At 38.8% G+C, this 25,323-nt stretch overlaps 1 protein-coding gene across 1 annotated transcript in view; it reads right to left on the bottom strand.

The window, feature by feature from the left end:
• side-II (sidestep II) overlaps nt 1-25,323 on the bottom strand; it is a 72,468-nt gene that overhangs the window by 27,311 nt on the left and 19,834 nt on the right. Inside the window, exons 3-9 of the mRNA XM_017089163.4 lie at nt 11,435-11,561; nt 8,559-8,676; nt 6,684-6,777; nt 6,457-6,570; nt 5,893-6,096; nt 4,625-4,770; nt 2,101-2,245 (exon numbers count right to left, since the gene is read on the bottom strand). Coding sequence (XP_016944652.2) covers nt 2,101-2,245; nt 4,625-4,770; nt 5,893-6,096; nt 6,457-6,570; nt 6,684-6,777; nt 8,559-8,676; nt 11,435-11,561 — 948 coding nt within the window. The remainder of the gene's footprint in view (nt 1-2,100; nt 2,246-4,624; nt 4,771-5,892; nt 6,097-6,456; nt 6,571-6,683; nt 6,778-8,558; nt 8,677-11,434; nt 11,562-25,323) is intronic.

Below are 25,323 nucleotides of genomic sequence, written 5' to 3' on the forward strand. Positions count from 1 at the left end.
AGATAACTTGGAAATGTGATTAACAAGACTATATAGCATGTTTAATATTATAAGATGGAGCTCAATCAACTTAAATATTAATTAGTTGTTAGGCTTGGTCGTAAACTTAAAGCACTGTATCGAAAAAATGAGTAACAGAGTCTCGTTTAATAACGTTGTGTGTGATGCACCTTTTTATATCTAAACATTTTTCTTTTTTAACGAAAATACTATAAATACAATATTTTTTTTGCTGATTTCTAATTTACAAGTAGGTACTTCTTTTGCACAGTGCCATTTCTTTTCCAGTTCCGCACTCTTGGGGGAATCTGAACAGCGTCTGTGATTGCATTGCATGTTTTGTCTTGTTTCCATTGCTAGGAGACCAACTAAGGCTACCCCTCTCGGTTACATTATAAATTTTAAAACGAGTCAGTCGCTTACACTCTGGCACACATGCGAGATATAAACAAAATTATACAATGGCAGTTTGGGAGGGGATTTCGGGTATGAGATGGGCGACCCATGGCATAAAGCATGACCAAATGGCCTTGGCAAATGTCGTGCCTAAGGAGCCAAAACGCAGTTGGCATAATAACTCACGCGTGATGCAGATATCGTATTCCAACAGCACTCGCAACAAACACAAAGACATAAAGATGCCGAGTCATATAAATTCAGTCTCTACCTAAATTAGAACAAACTGGAATTTATCTGTTCATATGAAGGAAAAGGATAACTTAAAAGAAGTTATGGCTGACATTCTTTAAAAATTCTAATTCGGAAATTCTTTAAAATGGTGAGAAGAGGATTAACTTGTCTGGAGATCTTCACTAAATATATATATAACTTAGTTCTTAAATATAATTTAGATGGTTTTGAGTTGCCTCGAAATTATGAAATATTATTTCAATATTTATAAGCAATGTATATTTAAGAAACTTAAAACATGTCCTTTGTTGCCTTAGATAATTGGCATTCATTTTGTGAGCTCTTTGAAGTCTAGAACTTGTGGAAAAATTAAAAGGACTATTCGTGAGATTTTCCCTAAAAAACAGTGCCTACCGCAACATAAGAATTTTCCCCGAAAACACAAACATTTGGGCACACACCGATGTGTGTATGGCTACGTGCCGATCGTAAAGTTTATTTGCGCCTACGTGGCAACAAAAAACAACACCGTACGAAGCACCGTCAATTGCTTTAACGTGAGCAAAAACAAACAAATAACAAATAATATTCTAAAACATAAAATATGAGCCCGGGAAGTATGTGTGGGGCATAAAAAATATAATCATATTACGCCCCTATACACACATCTATACGCGAGTTTTGTTAGGCGTTACCAAAATATTTTCCAACGCAGATTGAAGTAAGGAAAATATTCATATTTTAAGAAATGAAAAGCAAAGAAATGCTATTACGTGATGCCCTTGGAAACGGGAAAAGAAAATGGTAGAGCAGGGGATGGAAATTTTTGGCCACGATAAACATGGCGTATACGTAACGCAGTCGAATTCTACTCGATTTCCCCTTCCAACCCCTTTTGTTTTCAACTTTACGATGTCCGCAGTACTTTCCTGATGGTTATGTCGGTATTATGGAATACGAATTGAACTGGCTTAAAGCGGGATTTACAATTATTGTGAGATTTTTCATGAAACTTGCAGGTGAAAGACCAATTCGAAACCCCTCTTTAGGGCTACTTTCTGAAAGTTATTTTTTATTTATTTTTATTGAAACGGGGCCGCAGCTAAGGTCCTTCATTTAATTTAAGCGACTGCCATACATTTTGTTAGCCCACATATTTCATTTGTGCCTGGGAACCCTCCACACAGTGTTTTGGCCCTTTGGCAAATTATTCACAATTTGTCATTTGTCTTTGATTTATTTGCATTTTAAAGGCTTTCAACGGCAGCGATGGCGATGGCGACATCGCCGCCGTAATAAATTTCAGCCTGGTCTTGTTCGGAGCCCGGGACTGTCTACCTTTTGGTAGCTGTCGGCAAATGCCTGGCCTTCCCTTCGCTCCTTCTGGTTCCTCCTGCGGGAAGGACCTTCTCCCGTTGCCATTTCCATTTCACTCATACTTTAGACTTAAGCACAATTTGTAATACTTACAAACGACATTCAATTTCCACATGGTCTCCAAATACAGGCCATTCACATTTGGATTTTCCGCACGGCATGTTATCGATTTGCCATCGTCGTCTGTGGTCGGCACAAAGCTCAGCTCGGAGCGTGTCGAGTTCTTTGATATGTCGTCCTGCAAGAAATAAAACGTTAAGGAAAAAGTGCACAAAAAATATAAGAAAATGTTTCTGCATTAATTAAGTTTTCCCAAACCGAACCGAGAGCCGCCCACCAGTTTTCCCGAGACTCTTGCCGAGACCTTGCCTGCAGGCAAAGTTTCCTTTTCTTTGTGTTTTCCCCTCTTTTTTTTTTTGGTTGCAAATTTGTCGAAATATTTTATGTTTGCAATTTAAAATTTATTGGTATGTTTGTTCGGGCTTTATGTGTGCCACGTGTGGGTTGCTCTGTGTGTGTGCTCTTGGGGTATTATAAATTTAATGGCAGACAGGGACACCAACAAAAGGCGTCACACAATTAGTCGAGCCATATAGTTGGTATGGCCATAAAGTGTTTTAGCCCGATTCCCCACCATGTGTCTCCCTTTGTTAGCAGTTTACACATTGCTCAAATCGCTTCAAGGCAAGGCTTTTGAGAGAAATGTGATTTGGCGATGGGGTTTGTTAGGGAAGGGGGTGTTAAAGTGGTGGCAGTTAGCGGGAATATAAATCCTTGTCTTTAGGGGGCGAATTATGATCGATTGGGTTTTATTTGAAACGGTTTTGGGTCATTTCGGAAGGCTGAAGGTAAGAGGATAAAGAGTGACCACTCTGGCGAAGGATAAAATTAAAGTTATAACATTAATAATAAATAATAATAATAATAATGAATGAACTCATTGCACTTCTATGTTTAAAACGTATTTTGGCGTACTTTTAGACATCTGAATTTGTATTTAAAAGTGATTTCAACAATCCTAATGATTTGTGTAGCACTCCATCGAAATAAATTAAAAATAAGTCAACACAATTTTAAATAATATAATATAAATAATATAATATAATGTAAATTTAACTTCCCTTGCAGGATTTTATTTTAAATAGTCAGTGCCGAGAATCTTCATTATTCAACGTTGTAGGCATAGGCCAATTCAATTCGTAGACTAAACTTCTCAATTAGACCGTCTGTGGAGCTTTGATTAATGCCATTGCCTTCCATGGCTAAAACACTCCGCCTGAGCCCACGCCCACCCACAACCTGGCCAAAAGGGGGGGCAGACACAGACATATATTAGAAACCCCAAAGTAGGGTACGAAAAAGCATGTAAAACATGTGGGATGGCAAGACCGAGGACATCAGACAAGGCTGGGGGCAGCGGGAGAAGGACCTATGCCGCATTACGGCAACTTTATGCTACATGAAAACTACTGAAAAACATTTCCGGTCTTTAAAAAACATTGGTTGGTGCCGAGACCCAGGAGCTGGCCAAAACGGCAAAGCAATCAGCGTGTATGCATATAAGCGGATAGACATGGACATAAACAACGGACCAACAGACCAAAGAGGCCCGGGTCGGGATATAGCTAACCAGGACTCCACTGGAGGTCCCGACACACAAAAATGAATTGCAACAAAATTGCGCCAAAACTCCCATAAATTTGTCCAAAGTTGAAGAGAGAAAAAAGTGAAAAAAAAGAAAGCAACAAACAGAAAAACTAGGTTATAGTACCTATGTTTCGGGATACCCTTACTTAAATAAAACCTAGCGTTTAAATCTAATTATGAAATAAGATTAAAATTCCATAAAATAAACGAATATGCTTTATCAAATATTTATTAAAAAATGTTTTGAAAAAAACAAATATTTTAAATATAAATCTAGGATTAACTCAAAAAAGTAGGGTGATTACTTATATGAAATAATACACACTAAAGCTCTTAATAAACCTGAATAATAGCTAAAAAAGCAAATTAATAAAAATAAATTATATCAAATTCGTTATCAAAACTTATGTAGGTCCTTGAAGAAATCTTAAATAAACAAAAACTAATTCTAAAAGGTAGGGTGATAACTAAATCAGGCTTTTTCCAGACTTTGCAGACTGCCGTTGAAAGGGTAAAAAAACGGAAAAGTGGGTGGGCCAAAGCGAAATGCAAAGCGGACTGGAATCGTTTGTGTATTGTGGAGTTTATATCACATTATCTGTGTTTATTCTAACCAAGTTGTGGGATTGGCCGGGGGCACTGGACTAGGACCCAGCTGCGAGTGTGAACCACGCCCAGGGACAACAAGTGGGTGGATTTCTGGTACTCGTTCTGGTTCTGGTTCTGGTTCTGTCTGTCTCTGCACTATATGTACGGATGTACCGGAGATGGGGAAGGTGGGTGGGTCAGGAGTTACGAGCTCCGTTTGTTTGGCATGACTGTGCAAACACAATAAGTTATCGAGCTGAACGTGAGTCAGTCAACAGGAGCAGCAGCATGGAGCCAGCCAAGCCAACTAGCTGCGTCAATTGCGGTCACTCCACTCCATGGAAGCCCTATGCCGTACCCTATATACCATATATATACCCACCTTTGTGCGTCGTAATTGCCGTTTTCCCTTGTACCAGGTGATGATGGCGTTCGGCCGAGAGCCGGAGGACTCACAGGACACCTCGTAGCGACGATCGGCAATCATCGAGCTGGGCGGCTCCAGGATTCTCACCACCAGGGGCTTCACTGTAATTGGACAGGCAGAACATTCAATTCAATGCAATTGTAATTAAAACTGTTTACCATAATATTTCATGGTCTCATAATTGCAGTTCGTTTTGCACGGCAATCATTTCGGACCCCCCATTCAGGTTTATTTACTGGGGGCTGTGTGTTTATGTGTTTGTTGGCCAGTATCAACAACAATTTGTGTCTATTACGACTCGACAGCTCTCAAGTGCTGCACTTCCTGGCAGGATTATGACTTTGTCCGGCCTTCCGATGCCGTGTCTGCTGCTCGTTGATACTGGGCTCCTTGAGCTCCTGGCGCATTGTACACGGAGGATGGAGTGGAACGAGTCCACGGGTTCTGAGAACACGGAACTCGAGGGCCTGACATTCAGGAGTTGACGCCCCCCATCGACAATGTTGTTCTCTCCAGTTAGCATATAATTATTTAATGGCCCTTTTAATGCCGCATTTAACATTATGGCAAGTGTGCTTTGGCTTGAAAGTAAGGCCAAAGGGGTGCCTCTTTTAAGTTGTAACTTTTCTTACTTTACAAGAAAATGGAATTTGACTTTACTTTACTTCTTAGAAAAATTTTGTATTTTTAAAAATGTGAAATAGATTTCCTCTTTATAGTATTTGAAATAATATTAAAACTCTACTTTTTCTTCAAACTGTTATATTTAAAAAGTCTGCTGTTATTATTTTCCCAGCTTTCTATATTAGTTAGGTTTATCTTTAGATATCATAATAACTAAAAATCAGTGTAGGCAAAAATTAAGATTTATGTAATCAAAAAAAGTTGCATAGCTTATCACAGTTTTCTATATTTATTCGATCGATCCATGAATACTTTCATATCAGTAAATCAGCAAAACCGAAATAAAAAACTTTGTCCTGAAAATACTATGGATAGTTTTGTTTTATCCCAAATTTCTTTATATTTTGACTAATCTGTTCTTGCCCTTGCAATTTGCAATTAATTTGTCTGAAAACTCTCTTTAATCATTCTGCTTCTCATTTCTTTTAGGACCTTAGTAACTTGCTGGCTTGTGGTTTTCAATTCAGTCCACCAGACCTTCGACAAATGTATTAGGGCCATGGGTTCGGGGGTTCCATGTTCCAATCAACGCTACTTACAGTGCATATCCAGTATGAAGCTCTTCTCCTTGGGCTTATCTAATTGCGTATTCAGTGCCTGACATGTGAATACGGAATTCAAATCGTTGCGCTGCACCGACGGCCACAACAGACGGTTCTCGATAACATCGCCGGAATTGTGCTCGTTTTGATTGTCGACAAGCAGTCCATTTACGAGCCAACGGACCTGCGGTTGCGGCCGACCTATAGGGATACCCCAAAAAAATACAGAAAAAAATGGAGTTAGTAAAATGCTAGTAAAAACGAAAAATGGTGCAAATTAAAAAGTCAAGCTTGAAAAAATACCACAAGGCAAGCCGAGCCAGTGCCAAAGCTGAAAGTAGTGAAACCCAAAGCAGACTTTGTGATATTTTCATTTGCAGCACTTTTCCTTGTGCGATGTTTTTCTTTGCTTTTGCTTTTTTGCCGGTCAAAGCTTTTAAGGAAATTAACAGGAAATTGTCTAGCCGAGCATACGGATATGGCCAGTGTGAGTGTGTGTGTGTGTGTGCATAGGGGTATTGGGGTTAAGTTCGTCCTTTGTAGTCAGTCAGCTCAACTTACCGCCCACCACACGACAAGTGATAACGATATCATCGCCCTCCTGTTTGGGCCCCAATTGAGAGCCATTCAGCTGACGACCCCAACGGTCCATGATGATTGGCTGCTCCGGAAGTACTAAAGACAAACACAGGAAGTAGGCAAAAACACACATGGATGGATACGTTTTTCAATGACACTCCCGAATGCGATTCAAATGTTTCACAGTCTTTCATGGGGGCAATACTCACTTATTACTGACAAATTGAAACGGAAACTTTGCGTTTGACTGGTGCGAAAATCCACACGACAGCGGTAAATACCCTGATCATGTCGCTTGACATCCTGCAAAAATGGTAGGTTATTATTTGTGGTTTGTGCTCTGTGATGCAGGTGGCTAGGTAAATGGGAAATTAGCATGCACACACATTTGCCAGAACACCATATAATTTTCAATTATTGCATGACACTTGAGCTCTTGCGGTTTTCACTCGAGTGAATTTCAAAATGTTGCTTCTATGTCACTTTTTCTCAAGAGTGCTTGTGTGACTGTGCAAAATCTGTGTAGCTTTCAATAAATAGCATTTTTCGGGATTGTTCTCTTGGCCGCCTGGCTCTATCCATTTGAATTTATTCACTTATTAAATAATTCAATTGACCGAGACAGGATTTCTAACATTATTATGACATTTTCTGGTTGAACATTGCTCAATGGCTTAAATCAAATAAATCTTTTAGTGTTAATTCGCTTCCCCAAATGCTTTTGGTCTATTTTCAAAAATTTTTGTGAATGGAAGAATTTTTAATAATATTTATAAAGAAAAATGGAAAATACTATTCTGTGAAGTGTAAAATATTAATGACAAACTTCGTTCAGGTCTGTCGCCCAAAGAAAATATTTTGTAGGTTCATTAAGTATGATTCTCGTTGCATTTCGAGGGTCTTTGACCTGCTTTACTAAGACTCTTTGAAAACCCAGCGCTTTGAAGTGATATTGGTGATACAGGCGTATCCTTTCACGACAACCACTCAAAGATACTCGACTCCTGCATTCGCTTGCCACTCATAAATAGCGTCAAGTTAATTGGCTCGCAATTGAAACGCAATTAAAATTAATTTATAAGCTTAGACCCCAGCAAGGCCCCACCCAGTGCAATTTTCGCACATAACTCATAAGTAATAATTTTTGCTAGACTCCAAGAGCATTTTCACCTGGCGGATGTACGGCTGCCGCCCCTTCGTGTGCATTTCACATTCATTTCAAAATGCAGCTCGTTAACGAGAACCCCCTGTTTATTGCTTAACTTACTTAAGACCTTAACTAAGTTGGCCTTTAAAAAGTCAAATGCCAGGGCAAGGAAACCCAAGGCGAAGAACTGAAGTAGCAAACACATTGCATAAGTACGAAGTACGAAGTGCGATGGTATGTATCTATGTATTGCATGACAGAAACGCTAAATCAAGTTATCTGTAAACATGCAAGACATTAATAAACATTTCGCGTGCGCCAGGCAATTTAACAACTTTTGATATCTAAATTTGTTTTCCACATTCCACATTCAGTTTCCTCGGCTCTTCTTAGCCATGTTTTCGCCATTGCTGCTTCCGCTATTTGGTTTTTCTGTTTTTGGCCAACTCTCCTTCTTTTTTTGATGTTTTTCTGTTACGCATTTGGGATTTTCATTTTCATTAAATGTATAACACTCATCGCTTCATTGGATTTGTATCGCAAATTGCATTTGTCGGGGCAAAAAAAAGAAATTAAAAGTCTAAATATAAAATTTCACTACCGATTTGTATTTGGATTATTTTAGGCCAACCTATTTAAATGGGATACTTTGTGCTATTTTTATTTACCGGTTTTTTTCCTTCATTTGGACATTTATTTATTTAAAATGTGCATTCATGCTAAAAGTTTTTTATACAGATAGAAATAAGCATGCCCAGTGGCCCAAAAAAGTCTGCAGAGAATGCATCTTTTCAGGTGCATTTCGATTGAATGCATTATTTAATTCCAGGTAATTTGAAATGTTAAATCCCCGCATTTATTTCATTATCCATCGCCACACCCCTCATGCAAAATTAATGGATGGTATGGATTCTGGACACCCAGGGGTAAATCTCACCTTAATTTCCAAGGTTGCTGGCTGCGAGTCAAAATGGAATTTGGCACGTGAGCCAAAAACCTCCGGGGCTGACCAATGTCGGGGCTGGTTGAGGCTCTCCTTATCGCGCACATCGAAGCTGGGGGAAAAAAGAGATGGGGGCACACAAAAACATTAAATAACATGAAGCCTTGAAAAATGTACCCGCCCATGCCCCATTAATATTTAATGTGGGCGGCTGCCTCGTGAATTAAATCAAGCCCCAAAAATTTCGTCCAGCTCGGAAATTAATGAAATCCATAGCCAATATAATTCAACCACCTCCCTCACACTCTTTTTCGCCGTACGCCTCTGAACTTTTTGCCCGAAAATTAGCGTAATTTATTTTGGTTTGCTCATTAGGCGGGGTGGAAAATTCAAGAGGTGGCGAAAGGGGGTATTTTTGTGTGTGAAGCCTTGCCAAATGCAATTTATGCTCTGCAGATAAAAATTATTTTTTGTTTTATTTTTTAGGCATTATATATCTCAAATTGTTCTGCACATTTAAGCCAGCACTGCATTTAATGGCCCAAGTTTATACTTCCTGAGAGTTTCGAACTTTCCAAGAGCTTCGGGTATTTAAAAGACAATATACTTGGGCATAAAAGCCAGAGAGAGATACAAAAAAAATGCAAATAAAATATGCAAAGTTTAGATTGGCTGCTTTTCTTAATTAAAGTATATTTTTAAAGTTTGTGAAGCAAATAAATAAACAGATAATCGCGTGCAAACACCAGAGCCCCAGGCTGAAAATCACACTCACTTGCAGCGATATTAATTGTGATTTTATTTATTTAAAGCAAATGGCTTTAAAGGCAAATAATTAAAATACCTGAAATACTTGCACCTTTTACATGGCTTAACGCTGAATTTAATTTCATTAAAGTGGACTACGTCAATTAACATTTTTTTCATTCTGACGGATGCCTGAAATTTGAAACCAGACTGAGGTCTCTCAATCAGAAGAGGTCCTTTTCAGCCACTCTGTTGCTGTCTCCCTTCAATGGCACGGCTCTTTCACTTTCCACCAAATTGTTGCTGTTGCAGCCACTTTCGAATGTTTCTGCGGCGGCCGAGGGTTAAGCGCCCTTTTGTATGCAACACACAATAATTTATGCGGGAAGCCGTCGAACTTGCACTCGTTGCAAATGCAACAACTTAATTGCGGCACGGCCAGCAGCCGGTCGGCTGAAGTGCAGGGGAAAAGGGGCATATAACCCAAATTTTATTCCTTTTTTTTGCTGCTCCTTTGCGACGCCGTTTTAATTAAAACCTAAAAAACAGTTGCACTTCGCTTAAATGGCAGCAGCAGGAGCAGAAAGCGAAATTGCGGAGGCACTCGCTCCAACTTAATAATGGTTGTCGGGGATCCGGAGCCTATGCAGCAAATGTTTATAGCTAAATAATACGCAACGAACTCGGCTGCCGGCGAACGCGACTGCATGCAAATTGAGTGTAATAAAAGTGCACCGACGGCCCAAGCAGGCAGGACTGAAAGGGAAGAGGCTCGCAGGACGAAGGACTAAGGACGCAGGATGGCGGGACAGGAAATAAAGTGCACTGACTGATTGAATTTGGAAATACCCTTAAGCCAAATCGAGTTGGCCTAACTGCAGCGGCAAAACCAGCAAACTCCATTTATGTGGGTTAAAAGTTAAGGCTGCTCTTCGGATAATATTAGTTCCTGTGGTTTTCATAACCAAATTTTAAAGCTGACAAGGTATAAGTATACCTTTGGTGTTGGGAATTAGTTTCTTTATCGTTGATCTATACTGTTTTAAAAGGAATTTTAGTAACAAAACCTTTGAAAATATTAATGAAGGTTAAAAAATATAATCCGTATTTATAAATCTTTTTATAACTTGATCACATTTATATATATTTTATATAAGCATGATTGTACATCCTTATCAAAAACTAACCAATTAATGTATATAGGTTCAAGATAAACCGTTCATTATGGATAATAACAATTCTCTGAGTTTTTGATTTTCTAAAGCTAAATCCATATTCTACAGCATACTAAATTATTTGGAAAACATTTTTATTAAGATCACCTTCGATATAGATACTACCATCTACCATATAGATACTACCATCTTGCAAATGTTTCATATTAAAATTTCAGCTTGATTAAATAAAATTGATGATTCTAAAATAAATACCCTCTTAACTATTTCCAACTGCAATATTCTCAACCTTTTCCGCACACCCCAAGATACTCTAAGCGAAGGGAAAAGCAATTATGTAGAGGAAAAAATCTTTGGTTGACAACCAAAGGGCGCAACGTGGCGTGAAAATGCCGTGAATGCAATTAGAAGCTAACACAGTGCAGGTTTTCCAGCCGAGGGCCGTCAATTACGGCCATTTTATTGGGGACCCGACTTCGGTTGACCCGACCGGTGTGATCTGACCTGCGTTTACTTGGCCATTTTCCTGTAATTTAATCTTCGCAGTCCGTCGCCGTTCGACTTGAATATTTTCGCCCCGTACAGGGCACATAATTCCTGTGGTTTGTCATGGCCCGAGGTTAATCACTCTAAATTAGGTAAACATAATTAAGTTAATACCCAGGCGCAGACAGAGGGAAAACAAAAGTCAAACAAAAAAAAAAGGGAGAGAGAGGGAGAGAAAAAACGGAAACAAAAACAGGTGGGGTGGCTAAGCTAAATCACACATCCTGCCAACGCACACACACAAGGAAAACACCGAAGGACAGGGGGAAATCATAGCATACTTATGTGCGTTAGCGCCCCAAACAATTTAAAAAAGGTAGCAACTCTCGAGACTCCCGTTTGCATTTAATTATATGTGAGACAATGGACCAATTGAGACCATGGAGACCCGTGGGGACTCACCTATAGAGCGGTATGCCGGCATTATCGCGGAACCAGAGCACCATATACACATTATCCAGTGGCTCCGTGATGGGGCAGGGCAGCGACACTGATTTCCCCTCGACGGCCTCGACGTCCTTCGTTTTCACTGCGGTTCGAATCGGGTTCCGGGCAAATTATGTTGTCACGGTTTGGTCAGCATCATGAAAATAGAAAATAAATGCGTAAAATTTGTTAATTAAATGTTCCATTTCTCTACATGCGTGGCTGGCTGGCTGGCTGGCTGACTGCCCGGCTGGCAAGCAAAGCTTTTAGCAATTAAATGTTGATGGCGGCTTAATTCCTACGTAATTACAAATGCGTAAATTTGAGCCGTCCTTTACTCTACGGCCCCCAAACATTCCGCACCCATTGGCTTAGCAACTGCCTGCGGGCGGCCATGTTTATTTATTATGCATGTGCAAATGCGTGCACCATGGCTTTTTTTCCCTCTTTGGGTTCGACAGGCTTTTAGACCCTTTTATAGGATCAAAACTTGCAAAGCTTAACAGGCAATGTTAAGGTTTATGCTGGGCGAAAAATAACATCCATGGAATTAAAGCAAATACAGCTGCTTATGGACAAGCAGCTTCCATTATGGTAATTAATTTGGTTTGATATATATATTTTTACTAGTATTATAATATCATTTCTCTTTTTTTTTAATATTCTACACTTTAAGAACTGGTTGACGTATCACTGCATTTATTTATCCTGCCTAGTCAGCTGAAATTTAATTGTTTCTCTCTTAAATTCCCCTATTTTATGGCTCTATGCGTCGTTTTTAGCTGCAACAACATTTTGGCATTGAATCAAGTCCCCAACAACAGCACCAACAACAAGAGCTGTCACATGTGCTGCGGCTTTTGCCACATTTCTTGTTGTTGCTGCCGCTGTCCCGCGTCATCTCATATCAAATGTGTATAGATAAAAGTATATATAAATATAAATAAAAATGTCTGCGCTGAAAATATTTCGCATCATATCAAAAGCAAAAGGGGCCATAAAAAATCGTTGTAACATCCTTCAAAACGTCCTCCTCAGCCCCCTAAGCCTATCCCTTCGCGTTTCTCTTTCGGTTTTCCGTTGACTTTATGTGTAAATATGAAAAAATGTCATTTTATTGCCACAATGCGTCGAAATTTTGTGAAAATTTATTGCGCATACGCAACGTTGTACAATAAATATGCGCTTAAATGCCCCCCAAATGTATGGGTATGTGTGTGGGGTGTGGGTGTGTGTGTGTGCCAGTGTGTGTGAGTATGTTTTATGCCTTTCCTGTTTGCTTAGCACTGCCGCCTTTGTGGACAAAGGCTGGCTCTCAGCCTCGCAACAGCAGCGATTCAAACAAAAAACACTTGAAAATCGAAAAACATGCGGCCCGTCTGAAGGATGAAGGATGCCAACGCCTCTGGCAAATTCCTGGCGATTCTTTGCAATATTTCTGACAGATTTTTGTGCCAAAAACCTTGGCTTATGCCATGTTTAAATATTTAAAATAGGCTGGAAATTGCATTGACCATTCAGGAACACTCGCAAAAAATAGCAAACCCATTTTGTTATATTTATAAAATAATGTTTCACCATTTTTTGTTTACAATATATTACTTCACTGAATTTTTAACAACATTTACAGTTTTTTAAAATTGTGAAAGAAGATATTTCAGTTTTATATTGTTATATATCACCGCTTACTCAATTTGAAATTTGATTTTTATAGTCCCTAATTAAAATACAAGTTCTCGTAGAATTTTGGGTACCAGTTTAAATAGGGAAAATTAAGAATATAAGGTTCGGTTGCTTTCAAATATTTTTCTCAGTAGTATTTGCCATTTCCCTGAAATATGTAACATACATTCGAAGATAAACCATTGACTTCCAATAAAAATTTGCCATTTAAGGAGAAATCCATCACCTTTCGTGACATCCATTAGTCTGGCAATCCCAGCTCCTTGGATTCCAATGCATTTTCTGGGCCATGGTGATGGTGCATCAAAGGAATGGCAAGGCGAAATGCATAACGTTGGCTGCATTCCTAAACGACTGGAAACTGAAAACCGAAAACTGGAGACTGAAAACTGAAAACAGGAGACTCAACCCTTCCCTGGCAATTTTGAAAATTGTCTACTCTGCTCGGCTGTCGCCTCTTTTGGCTGCATTTTTGTGTCGCCTTTGGTTTTGGCCTTCACTTAACTAAGGCAGCCAGCTCGACAGCTCGTGCATGTTAAAAGCTATTTAAATATGCTCTCTTTGAATGCCTTGATTGGCTTACTTGGGCTCTCACTCTCGCATCTCGCATCTCGGGATGCCATTCCTCCTCGCCTGACCTCCGACCTCTTCTCTATCTGTGACCCCCCACCACTTTTGGCCGGGTTTTGCGTTTGCTTTCGCATTTGCCTTTGGCCCGCCTTGACTTGGCTGCTGACAAAAATGGAAAGAAAGCCAAATGAAATAACAACGAACATAGATGGCGAAGTGAAGTGCTGCAGCTGCATAACCTTTTTGCATGAATTAACCCCATAACGACCAATGAGCATTGACGGCTAAAGTGATTTTGCTTATCGAGATCAAAGAAAGCGATTATCAAAGCCGTTTTAGAAAAGTTTGCAACCATGCGAAGCGCTTGAAAGCCAGTTGGCTGAAAGCAAACTCTTTAAGCCATTACTTGAATTTTTTATGAACCTTTTTATGTTTTCCTAGTTGAATATGAAAGCCAGGGACCTAAAATAACAGATATTTAAGTTTTAATGGAACAAATCAAACAATTTTTAACATTTAAAAATATCGGTATATATTTTAAAATTACTAACACTCTTAAAAAGATTTTTTCTCTAGATTCTTTAATCTATAGGTCTATAATATGAACGCCTTCTTCAATATCGACTTAAATTTGATTTAAGAATGTATGAAAACTATTTGTGCACTTTTTTACACCAAGTCAAAAACGTAAAAATCCGTACTCCTCAAATTTGTTTAATTTACAATTTTTTTAGGGAATGCATATTTTGATTCAATAACTATGTAACTATTAACACTTTAAAATTAAGATTCATTAAAAAACTCTGTGGGGCAGATTGTTATAATAAAATAATTTGATAGTTCATTGATATTTCCGAATAAATACAAGCTATCATTTAGCTGAAACCTGTCCAATTGCAGTATTTCATAGCACTGGGTGACCTTACCTTTTGCCAGCAAAATCTGGCTAGTCTAGGGTTAAACTAACCTCAATCAGTATCAGCTACCGCACACACACAGATACACACATGCACACCAGACGCAACAGCCACCACAATGCCACGCCCCATCGCATACCAGACCGCCCCGCCCCGCCCCGTCCCCGGCCACGCCCACTGGTAACACCCGCACTCAGAAGCTTTCTGGTGATGCAATTTCAAATGCAAAACTTTAATGGAATTTTGTGTTGGCTGTGTGCATGTGTGACAATAGTTTTGCACAACTTGACGCTCTCGCAACTTTTATGTCAAATGCATTTTGCACATATTTTGTTGCATATTTCAAAGTGCAGGGGCGGAGATGGGTGGGTGCTGTTGCACGAGGATTAACTTCATGTCAGCCTGTCTAATTGATATTTAACAAGAGGTCTCTAGCCGCCCAGTTATTTCTAGTCGCAGACTTAATTGTCGAAGGACCCCGAGCCCTGCAATTACCTTTAATGGTAAACTTAACCATTACGCAACTGCTGGCGGTACTTACTCCACAACTCCGCAGTACTATATATATTTTTCGGCGACATTAACACGTCACCAGACTGAAGCACTGCGGGATGGCAGGTAATTGTTTACTCTGGCATTTTTCGATTAATCGTCGGCCTCATTAGTGGTGAAAATTTTTATGATGACCCATGGGGCTTTAGGGCAATTGCATTGCGAGATGGGGAGTGAGCATGAAATGTATATCCCTGCGCAATATCCGTAAGTCTGGGGCACCAGGGCTTTGCTGAATGTTACATGAGCTCTGAATATTTTTGTAAAATAAGCAGCTAAGTCCCTTTAATGAATATAAATACATACATACCATAACTATTCAAAGTCATATTTAAAATACCACTAGCAGCACATCATTCAGGCTTTAAAAATCGTTAAAATATATAAATAAAGTATACAAGTCTTGGAATTTTTTAATTTATTTTAAGGTATGAAACAGCTAGGTACCTCAAAAAAGATTAATAAAATATATAAATTTTGTATATAGAAAACAAATTATTCTTGTAATGAAATGTTTAAATTAAATCTCTAATTATATTAGGTTAAATACTAATTTTAAATTATATGATGGGTATATTATATTGTTAAAAGAAGATAAAGTAAAATAAGTACTATTAAAGTCCTCTCATGATTTCCGGGTTTTCCACAGCCTAATGAGCAATTTCAGACCACCTCTGTGTGTTTGTGTGTCTGTTGACTTTTTGAGCCGGTTTCCTGTCTGTTTCCCGTGGTCGGCATCATAAAAATTACGAGTTTTATGGTGGGCATTAAGTTCGCTGCTGGAAATTAACGTATATCGTATGGTCCTGTGGTCAGGCAGACATCCAATCCTCCTCTTTTCCCAACCACCAATCCCTCTCTCTCTGTGCGGCAGCGGTTATTTATTCTGACTTTTTTTCATCGAGTGGGATTATCTGAAGGGATTTTGCTGATATTCACTCTTTCATGGCTCTTATTGTCGGTGACCCACTATCTTGCATCCATATCAAGCGCTATTTGGCAAAACTAAAATACGAGCCAATAAAAAAGATGAACAACGGACAGCCAGACAGCAGCAAGATGGAATAAAAAGGTTTTGCTGCTATTATATTATATTTCAAATTTAATCAAATTGAAATTTAGCCAGGACAAAGGATAACGACAAATTGGCAGACAGCCAACATGAAATAGAATTTAAATAAAATTGGCAAAGAAAAGAGGGACAAAAAAACAACGCTGACCGGCAGCTAAAAATATTCAAATCTAATGATATTTTGACATAAAATTCAATTAAATTTTCCCAAAAACCTGTCATTGCATTTGGTACCAGAAATCAAAGTTACTCTAGGGTTATTTTATTTAGACTGGGATTTTTTTGTAGTACCTAAACCATACATCACAATTGAATAATATTTTCGTTCTGAAGTTTTGATTAGCAAGAAATATAAAAGAACTGATTTAATGGCTGAGTTTATGTGATTTGGTTTTTATTCAATTAAAAGCCAACAATTCTCTGTTATGAAATGAAATGACAATATTTTTCTGGATTTATTTCGCAAGGAAAAGGACTCAAAAAGCCAAGAGACAAAATGCCAGGTCAAATGCCCTTTGGCTTAAAACAGATATAGGGCCATAATCATGAAAAATCTTCACCAGAGAAAAAGTGACAGAGGGCAAATGGGATGAGAGTGTTCTGTGGAAAAATACCTAGAGTGGATATGACGGCAGCAATTTCTGTTGCAGTTGTAGCCAAATCACTTGTGGCAAAATTCAAAACGGAATCACTGCCAATCGGTATGGCTCAGGTCTGCCAAAATCAATACAGGGAAAGGGGGCAGCATCTGCATAAACAGCATCCCCAGGAGCAACAGAAGCAATCGGGGCCAAACAACTAAGCCCAGTTTTATAATAAAGTAACAGAAATCTGTTGGATAGCCTCAACTATCCCCCCAGCCCCCAGCCCCCTATTCCCCTATCCCCCTGGCTTTTTGACCTGACCTGGACCTGGACCTGCTCTGAACCTGCAACTTTGAAACAAGGCTTTGGGGCTTCCTGTTGTTGGATAGTTGCGGGCAAATCAAGTCACTTGTCTGCAGGGGCGACAGGGGCTCTTTCAATTTCATGCTAAACGCTGTGGCAATGGGGCATTTTTCTGGCCCGAGGAGCAGAGGAGCGGTGGTGAAAGTTCAAAGGTGTTGACCATGTTGAGGGCAAAAAAGCATAGCGAATATTGAATTTGTTTTAAATGGCAGGCATAATGAGACGACAGGAGCTGGGGGAAAAGTTTCCGTTGTCTAGTTTTTCCCCACGAACAGCCAAGCAGCCGAGTCCTGGGGTTCAGCAAGGTCCTGGTTGTGGCCAGGACGAACAATTTATGGCTCCTAGGGGGGCTTTAAATGCTACCAAAATTTAAATATAATTTGTTTAGTTGACTTTTGTCATGTGAATCGGAAATGGGAAGTCTCTGATGGCAAATTTATTGGAAGTTGGGAGAAGATTATTTAGCAGTAACAATTTTCTTTGCTTAAAATCATTTGTGAATTTTTGAAGAAGAAATATACAGCTAAATAAATATACCTAAGCTTCACTAAAATCAATGCCTTTAATATAATCTTACTTTTTATTTCTTAATGCCTTATTTTTTCGGCTTAACAAACTATGAGATTCCTCTTAAAATATTCCTGGCTTAAAATGCAATTAGATATGAAAAGTTGTATCTAAGATTTTTCTAAGAAAACCTAATACCCTTTGTTTATTGCCAAAACATGCAATTTTTCGTAAGCCTTTTTGGGAAATTATTTTCAAAATATCTTGAACAGGATAAGCTGCGACTTTTCCTCGAATTCTTTCAGCATCACCCAGCCCAGATATCACTGGTGGATTTTGAACTGGGCCAATACAAATTTTACGTTCACTTCGCCCCGTATGAGGGCAATAAAGTTTTACGAAACAAACTTAAGTCATCATCTGCCCAAGCTCGTATTCCATCTCATTCGGGCTTTGGAGCAAAGTCTTTAAGCTGGTCGTCCTGGCTGAGGAAAATCGACTTAATAACCCAAGCCACCTGCGACCTGTGCCCCAAGTAGAGGTTATGGAATGGGCCAGAGATTTACATACTAACATACTACAGTGGTGAGCCACAAAATTCACCCAGCTCATAATCTTAAATCTAGGCAATATGATGAGTGAAAGAGAAAGGCCGACGGAGTGGAGAGGGAGAAAGCGAGAGAGGGAGTGGCTGGAAAACTATGGGAGTTCGGGATCCTGGATGGAGAAAAACGAGGCTTTCGGCCCGGTTTCTGCTCCTTTTGGCAAACTCACACACATAATGATATGCAAATGTGCATGAATAAGTGTGCTGAAGTGTGCCAAGTGAGCAGACTAACACTTACCCAGGCTCACACACAGGCAGAAGTACACAGAGAAAAAAACAGGATGATTCCCTATATATTTTAAAATTATTATGTTAAAAAATGTTGATATTTTTTAATCTGAACTAACTTTTATAGATATATAATTGATCATTTCAGGTTTTGAATAGGTGTCTATATTTAATTGAAAGGTGATGATCACACACTTCAAGTTTCTCATTAAATTAAATATATTATTTTATATTAATATAATATTAAATATAAAATATAGTTATTTTGTAATGCCTCAGTATATACAACCTAATCCTAAATGATATATCTAATCATATTTTCCCAGTGCACCCACAACATCAAAGCGAAGTCGAAGGCTAAGTCAGCTAGTTAGCAGCTAGTGGAATAGGAAAAGGAACTCCTCCATTGGGTTCGACGTTAATGAAATGTGCAAATGTACCAATTGACCAAACCTCCGACCCCAAGAGCCAGAAACCACCCCGACCAAAGCAAAGCCAATGCCCATGGCCTCAAGACGCTCATTTAGTCATTTGCATATTAAAAGCTTTTGTCGCACAAAAGGTTAAATCAAAAGATAAAGCGTAATAATTTTTTGCGCCTTTTGGCTTCCTTTGGTTTTTTTGGTGTGGTTTGGTTGGGTCTTTCGTCCTGATCCTGGCCCCGCCCCCTTTTTCCCAGCCCCCCGTAGTTGTTAACATGCGAATCGAGTCGCGTGGGTGTAGATTGGCTGCAGGGGGTGAGATGCGGCTGATGAGATTGGTGGTGTCGGCATGTGCGTGTCGATAAAATATTTCGCTTTGACGCTATGTAAACACTTTTGTGGCATTTCTGTGGAGTTTTTTCTGCGGGCCAGCGCCAGTTATGATTGAAGTATAAATGGGAAAGAGCTGGGGGAATACGGGCTTTATGGCGGGGGAAAAAGTGGCAGAAATGCGAATCAGAGCACATTTGATGTAGTTGGCAGTTGATTGAGTATATGTGGGTTGAGTTCTTTTTTAAGAACCCAAATTGCATTGAAATATTTCGAGAAATAACTGAAAGTTTTGGCAAGCTGGGGGACTAAGGGTCGCAGTTTTAATTTAAAATTCCTCAATTTCAAAAAGTGGCACGAAAAACCATTGAAAAACTAATATTAAAATTGATTTAAATTGGAATTCAATTTTGATATCCCTGAAAATAAAATGGCGTTATTAGCACTCCTATAAAATGGCAAACATTTAAGATATTTGTAGACATATATGTATGAATATTTTGAAAATATCAGTTGTCCTCTTCGGAATCTTGTATGTCACTTTAACAACTAGTTATTATTGTTTACTATATTACAAGTGAATATGAGTCAACAAACATTCATTTAATAGTGAGTCCCAGCTCATAGTTTATTTCTAAAGATTCATCTGTCAAAATGATATTTAGAGCAGGCTGAAGCCCAGCATAAGCTCTCAACGTGGCCAATGTTTTATGTACAATTTGTATCGATTTACTTGGTGTTTTTATGGGCCAATATGAAGGCAACTGGGCTTTCAGAATATTACGAATACTGTCCACAATTGCTGTGTGTTAAATCTGGCGATGATCTGAGCAGACTTAAAATGCCACAACAATTGCAGACAGCTGCTGCCTCGAAATGCTTAGCTCGGCATAACACAGCGATTGTCAGCACAGAATTCATACAAATATAAATACACAGCGGCCCCTATATACTTATATCCCATATCCATTCCATATATGTGTGTACATACTTCCCGCTTTTATGGCCATAAAGTTCAATAGCGAGCCATAGACCCACCCACAGGATTTCTGCCGGCAGCTGTGCGAGCTGACATGATGAGCGATTTTAACACTTGTGCGGCGATATGTTTAAAGGGGCCGGGGCAGAAGTATTGCAAATATTCAACCTACTTTCCGGTGCGACCTTACCACACCAGCAGCCAGAGCACTAGTATCAAAAAGAAAACCGACAGCAAACACCGATGTGTAGTTATTATGATGGCTTTTGTCCCCCGAACGGCTTATGGCAGGAGGCCAGGATGGGAAATGCTGCGAAAAGCCAGGGTATTCCCGATCCTATGTGTGGCATTATGAAAGGGGAGGAAAATACTCTTCCAATTGAAAAGGTATGTTAACCTATGGAACCCTATGTCTCATTCCCAAAAAAAAAAATGTTTTAAGGATAGGATATAGGAACAAAATATGGAAAAACCATTCTTAATACATTACCAAAAAAGTCAATCTTTTCTAGAACAAACACAATATTTTTAAGGACTATATCTTTGGACCTTATGACACTTGCATGCTTTTTTATCAACTGACATTTTTTGTTTTTAAAATAAATAAAAAAGGTTCACAAAATTCAATGAAATTATATGTACATTAAATAATATTTAGGCTGCCTTAGCTTTAATAAACATATCCATTCCATTAGTCGAAAATTATGCAAGTGTCAAAAGGCCATTAGTAAGATATTCGTTGAAAGTAACTAAAACTAATTTTAATATGTTATACATTTGCTTAATATTTGGAAATAAAATGTTTGCCTGCTCTTTTTTTTAATCTTTATAATAATGAGCAATTAATATTTTTTTAAACGGAAATATCTTGTATTTAGAAAGATGGGATTTAGGAAGACCAGTGTCTAGAAAGTCTTGAAAGTATTTTCGGTGTTTTTATCAATCCTTCCCCAATTCGATTTCGAATTCCTGGCTACCCGTCTGCGGTGCAGGGTGTTTATCAAATAATAACAAAAATATAAACGCTTCTATTTTATTGTTATGTGTCAGCAATGTTGTTGCTGGCTGTCGCCGATGCCACCGCTGCTCCTGCGGAGTCGAAAGCCACATAACCAACTGGCAATGACATTTGACAGCCCACACACACTCGCGCACAGCCATACACACACAGATGCGAATAAGGACATGTTTACATTTCCAACGGGGAACCAGCGAATACATATAGGACATACATGATAAACAACAATAGCGAAAAAAATGAAACCAAACCGTCGTAAAAAAAGATAACAAGTTATGTTTTTGTTGTTCGAGTCCTTGGGGATATCCTTCTCAGTGGGCCAATGCCGTTGCTCCCAGCGTTGATTTGTTTAGTCCTGCTGGAGCTGCGTATTTGCTCAGAGGACTCCCCGAACACAATTACTTTTAATTTATTTGCGAGCCTTAAATGCGTGCAGGAAATCCTTTTAAAAAGCCCCACTCTCGCCGGTAAAAAAAATATAAAAGAAGTGTAATTTAAATTTAATTAACTGTGGCAGCTTTGGGGCCCAGGCAAATAATTATAATATACTTAAACTTTAAAGCCAACGTTAAGTGCAGGGCAGTAAAAGAAGGAGTGGAATTATATCGTAAAGAATAGGGTCATCTGCATCTGGTCCATCTTCATCCGAGATCGTAATTGAATCAGCATTAGCCGCTCTCCAGTCCCCCAAGCTCGTTTATCCCGTACATGTGCTGCTGGCCAAGCAGGATATAATATAGTTGAGAGGTCACGACACTAAAGCCAAACTAGCCGGCACTCTCGCACACATGAGACAGCGACTAACGAGGTCAATTGTAAGTTATTTCCTCTCCACCATCAGCACACAGGATATCATATAAAGGAGCGGCAGAATAGAAAGCAGGCGACAACAGAAAAACAAACGCAAGGATATGAAGAGTAAGCTGAGGTCCAGACCAGGAAATAGCCCGGCATGAATATCATTAATGGCTAAAGAGCGTTAAAGGTCATTGTTCCTGTTAGCCTTCCGCTTTGCGAAGAGGCAGCAGAAGTCGAGGAGAAGGGCTTAGCCCAGAGAGAAAAAACTAACTCATTATTATGATTCCTTTCCGGGCTCAGAGATGCTCTGTGAGGATATATGTGAGTGTACACTGGGCTTAGAGCAGGGGGATAAAGGTATGACATCTATAAAAAGCTACGGAGAAGTAGAACTGCATTTGCATACAACCCAGACTTTTATATGTTCTAAAAGGATATGTAACTTATTTAACACATTGAGAAAAAAGAATTTTCAATGTTATGACTGGGAACTTTAGATATATTCTAAACTTCGTAATATGCCCAACTTATAAAGGCAAACATAAAGTTCTCAGCTCATCTAGACCACAATCTTAAAGCCCTGTCTTCTTAACTTCATTTATTTTCTTGAGCATGACTGAAAACTTTTAAACATTTGTCCTCAACATATAACTCCCCATACAATTCCCTTTCCATAAAACAATTTAACACTCTGATGGAACAATTCTCATTTAAAATACCATCAGAAAAGTGCATTTTAAATTTGCGAAAAACAAAAAAAATTAAATGAAGCCTCATGCAGAACTATGAGTAGAGTGAAATTGTGTCACCTAATTTCACAACAGCTCTTGGCTACGCATCATTGCACAGGACAAATATCACACATACGCCTCGTATGACAAATTGTTAGAGTTTGTTAGAAAGGGAGGGAGAGAAAGAGAGTTAGAGGGAGACAGCACTAGGCACCTGCAGAACAACAAGAGCAGCATTTGCATGGAATATGAGTTGCAGTTGCAGTTATTCCTGCTGTTATTTTACTTCACACGAAAAATAAAATTTTCTCTGTCGCTCAGACCAGACGAAGGATATAATTGTATGCATATTTAATAATTCATAACTTTTTCTAGATCACCAGAAATATGAATATTCACCCAGAACAGGAGTTGACGAAAAGTAGGGTAGAACAAAGGCGAAGTACAGTAGTCTTTATAAATGAAAGACCAGAAATTGGATAAAAAATAGGTAAGCTTCTTATAAATATGCCTAAAAGTATGCAACAATGCATTTTGAATGCAAAAGTTAGAGGATTTTTTATAGCATACTTTAAGACACCTTTGTTAATGTTAATCAAATTTTAAATAGACAACTTTTACTCTAAAAATATGGAATTTGCTGTCTACTTTCAGATGGAACTCCCCTTACTATTGTCTTACTTTCTTTTTTGACTTTCCTGGGACTTCGTGGCAGCCTAATTTTCGTCACCCCTATTTTACCCCTCTTCCCAGGGGCACATCCTTTTTAAAAAGTTTTCCTGTCGTCAACATTGTCGCTGCTCTTCTAGCCATATCTGCAGCCACTATAAAACTATACTATTATTTCATTCTTTTTGAGTTTCAATTGTTTAAATTTGGGTCAATGTGTGCGCTCCTGCTCCCATCGAGAGAAAAATGGAAAGCGGCTGACTGACAGAGATTCCTCTTAGCTTTTGTCTCCGGGCGCCAAACAAACGAGCAACAAAAGGACATACGGAAGGACAATGGCAACCGAAACATTCCACATACGTGCTTTGTGTATATCAGTGCCAGGTTGAGTCCTACTCAGAGTCCTATGGAAAAAAAGTGAATAAAACCCACTACGACAAATTTTATTTTATGCAAAATAGTTATGTGTGTGCGCCGTGGTACAATATAAAATTTTGTTGTAAATGTCGCACGTTTTTGAGTGGGTTTTTTTATACCTTTTTTTAGTTCGGTTTTTTGTTGCTGCTGATATATTGATTTTTGCATTTTTAGGTCGCACGATGTGGGCGGTAAAGTTAGACGGAGGTGCTGTGTGCGCCACACACGTTTAATGAACACAGATTTATGATACGAGTCACCAAACTTGGCTCCAACACGAATATCCTGGCCAGGGAATTTGGGTTAAGGTTTAAAAATCTTCAAGAGTTTCGGCTTCCTTCGAGCCAATCTAGGGCTTTTAATTTAAATTTCTATCATATATATCAAATTTATTTGTGTATTTCTGCGCAGGCCAATTCAGTTGCTTTGATCCTGTAGCCCCTGTGAAATTTGTCTTGAAAAACGCCCCTGGCTCTTCTGACCCCATCTATAAGCCGAATAACCCCAAGCGTTGCCTACAACTCAACTCTAAGTGAACTTTAAAGCGTAAAAAGGCGGGAGCAGCAACTCTGGTAAACATTAAATAAATTTTTAATAAAGTTTTGCCCTAGAAATTGTTATTTTTAGCTGCAGACGCGGGCAGTGTCAGCGGGAGTAGTTGCGGGAGCAGATAAAATATGACATTTATAGCTGCCTGAATACGTAAAAGTTGAACGCACCCCGAGAGCCCGAGTTTTATGTGGCTTATGTAACCCAGCGGGCGGGCTGAAGAATTTGATTGTGGTTGAATATATTATACTTATATAATATATATACAGCGCGCTGTTCGGATGGATTGAAGCAAGTTTGTTTTACGACAAGGTGCAGTAATATGATGATGTATCCCCTGCCAATAGAGAGATGTAACCGGAGCTCGGGGGAAAAAGGTCCGGGTAAATCCAAATCATCGCCTTCAATGCATATTCAGGTGAAGCTACTTATTTGCATAGCCAAGCTCGATTCACGCATACATAAACATACCCCATTGGGCGGGAATCCTGTGAAGTTTTATTAAATTTTTGCCGCCTTGGAAACCCGGCACTTGGATATGCAAATTACACATGAACAAACAGCAGGAATATTATTCGAAGCTTGCAATCACACAGAGAGAGAAACACATCCGTGCTCTGACAACAATTAAAATGACAATACAGTAAAAAAAATATTTTAGATTCTACTATGGGTTTCTTAAAAAATATTAAAACCAACAAAACTGTATCGTTGAACTTTCAGATTAGATTATATTAATATTACAATCTTTAAAAAACTTAAAAACAAAAATAGAAAGCAAAGCCCTTACCAAAATTTAAATCAATAAAAAATATTTCTTATCAATCTATTGATCAATTTTTTGGCTAAGTGTACACACTGCTAGAGAC

This window comes from Drosophila suzukii, chromosome 2L (assembly GCF_043229965.1).
Source record: "Drosophila suzukii chromosome 2L, CBGP_Dsuzu_IsoJpt1.0, whole genome shotgun sequence".
NCBI lineage: Eukaryota > Metazoa > Arthropoda > Insecta > Diptera > Drosophilidae > Drosophila > Drosophila suzukii.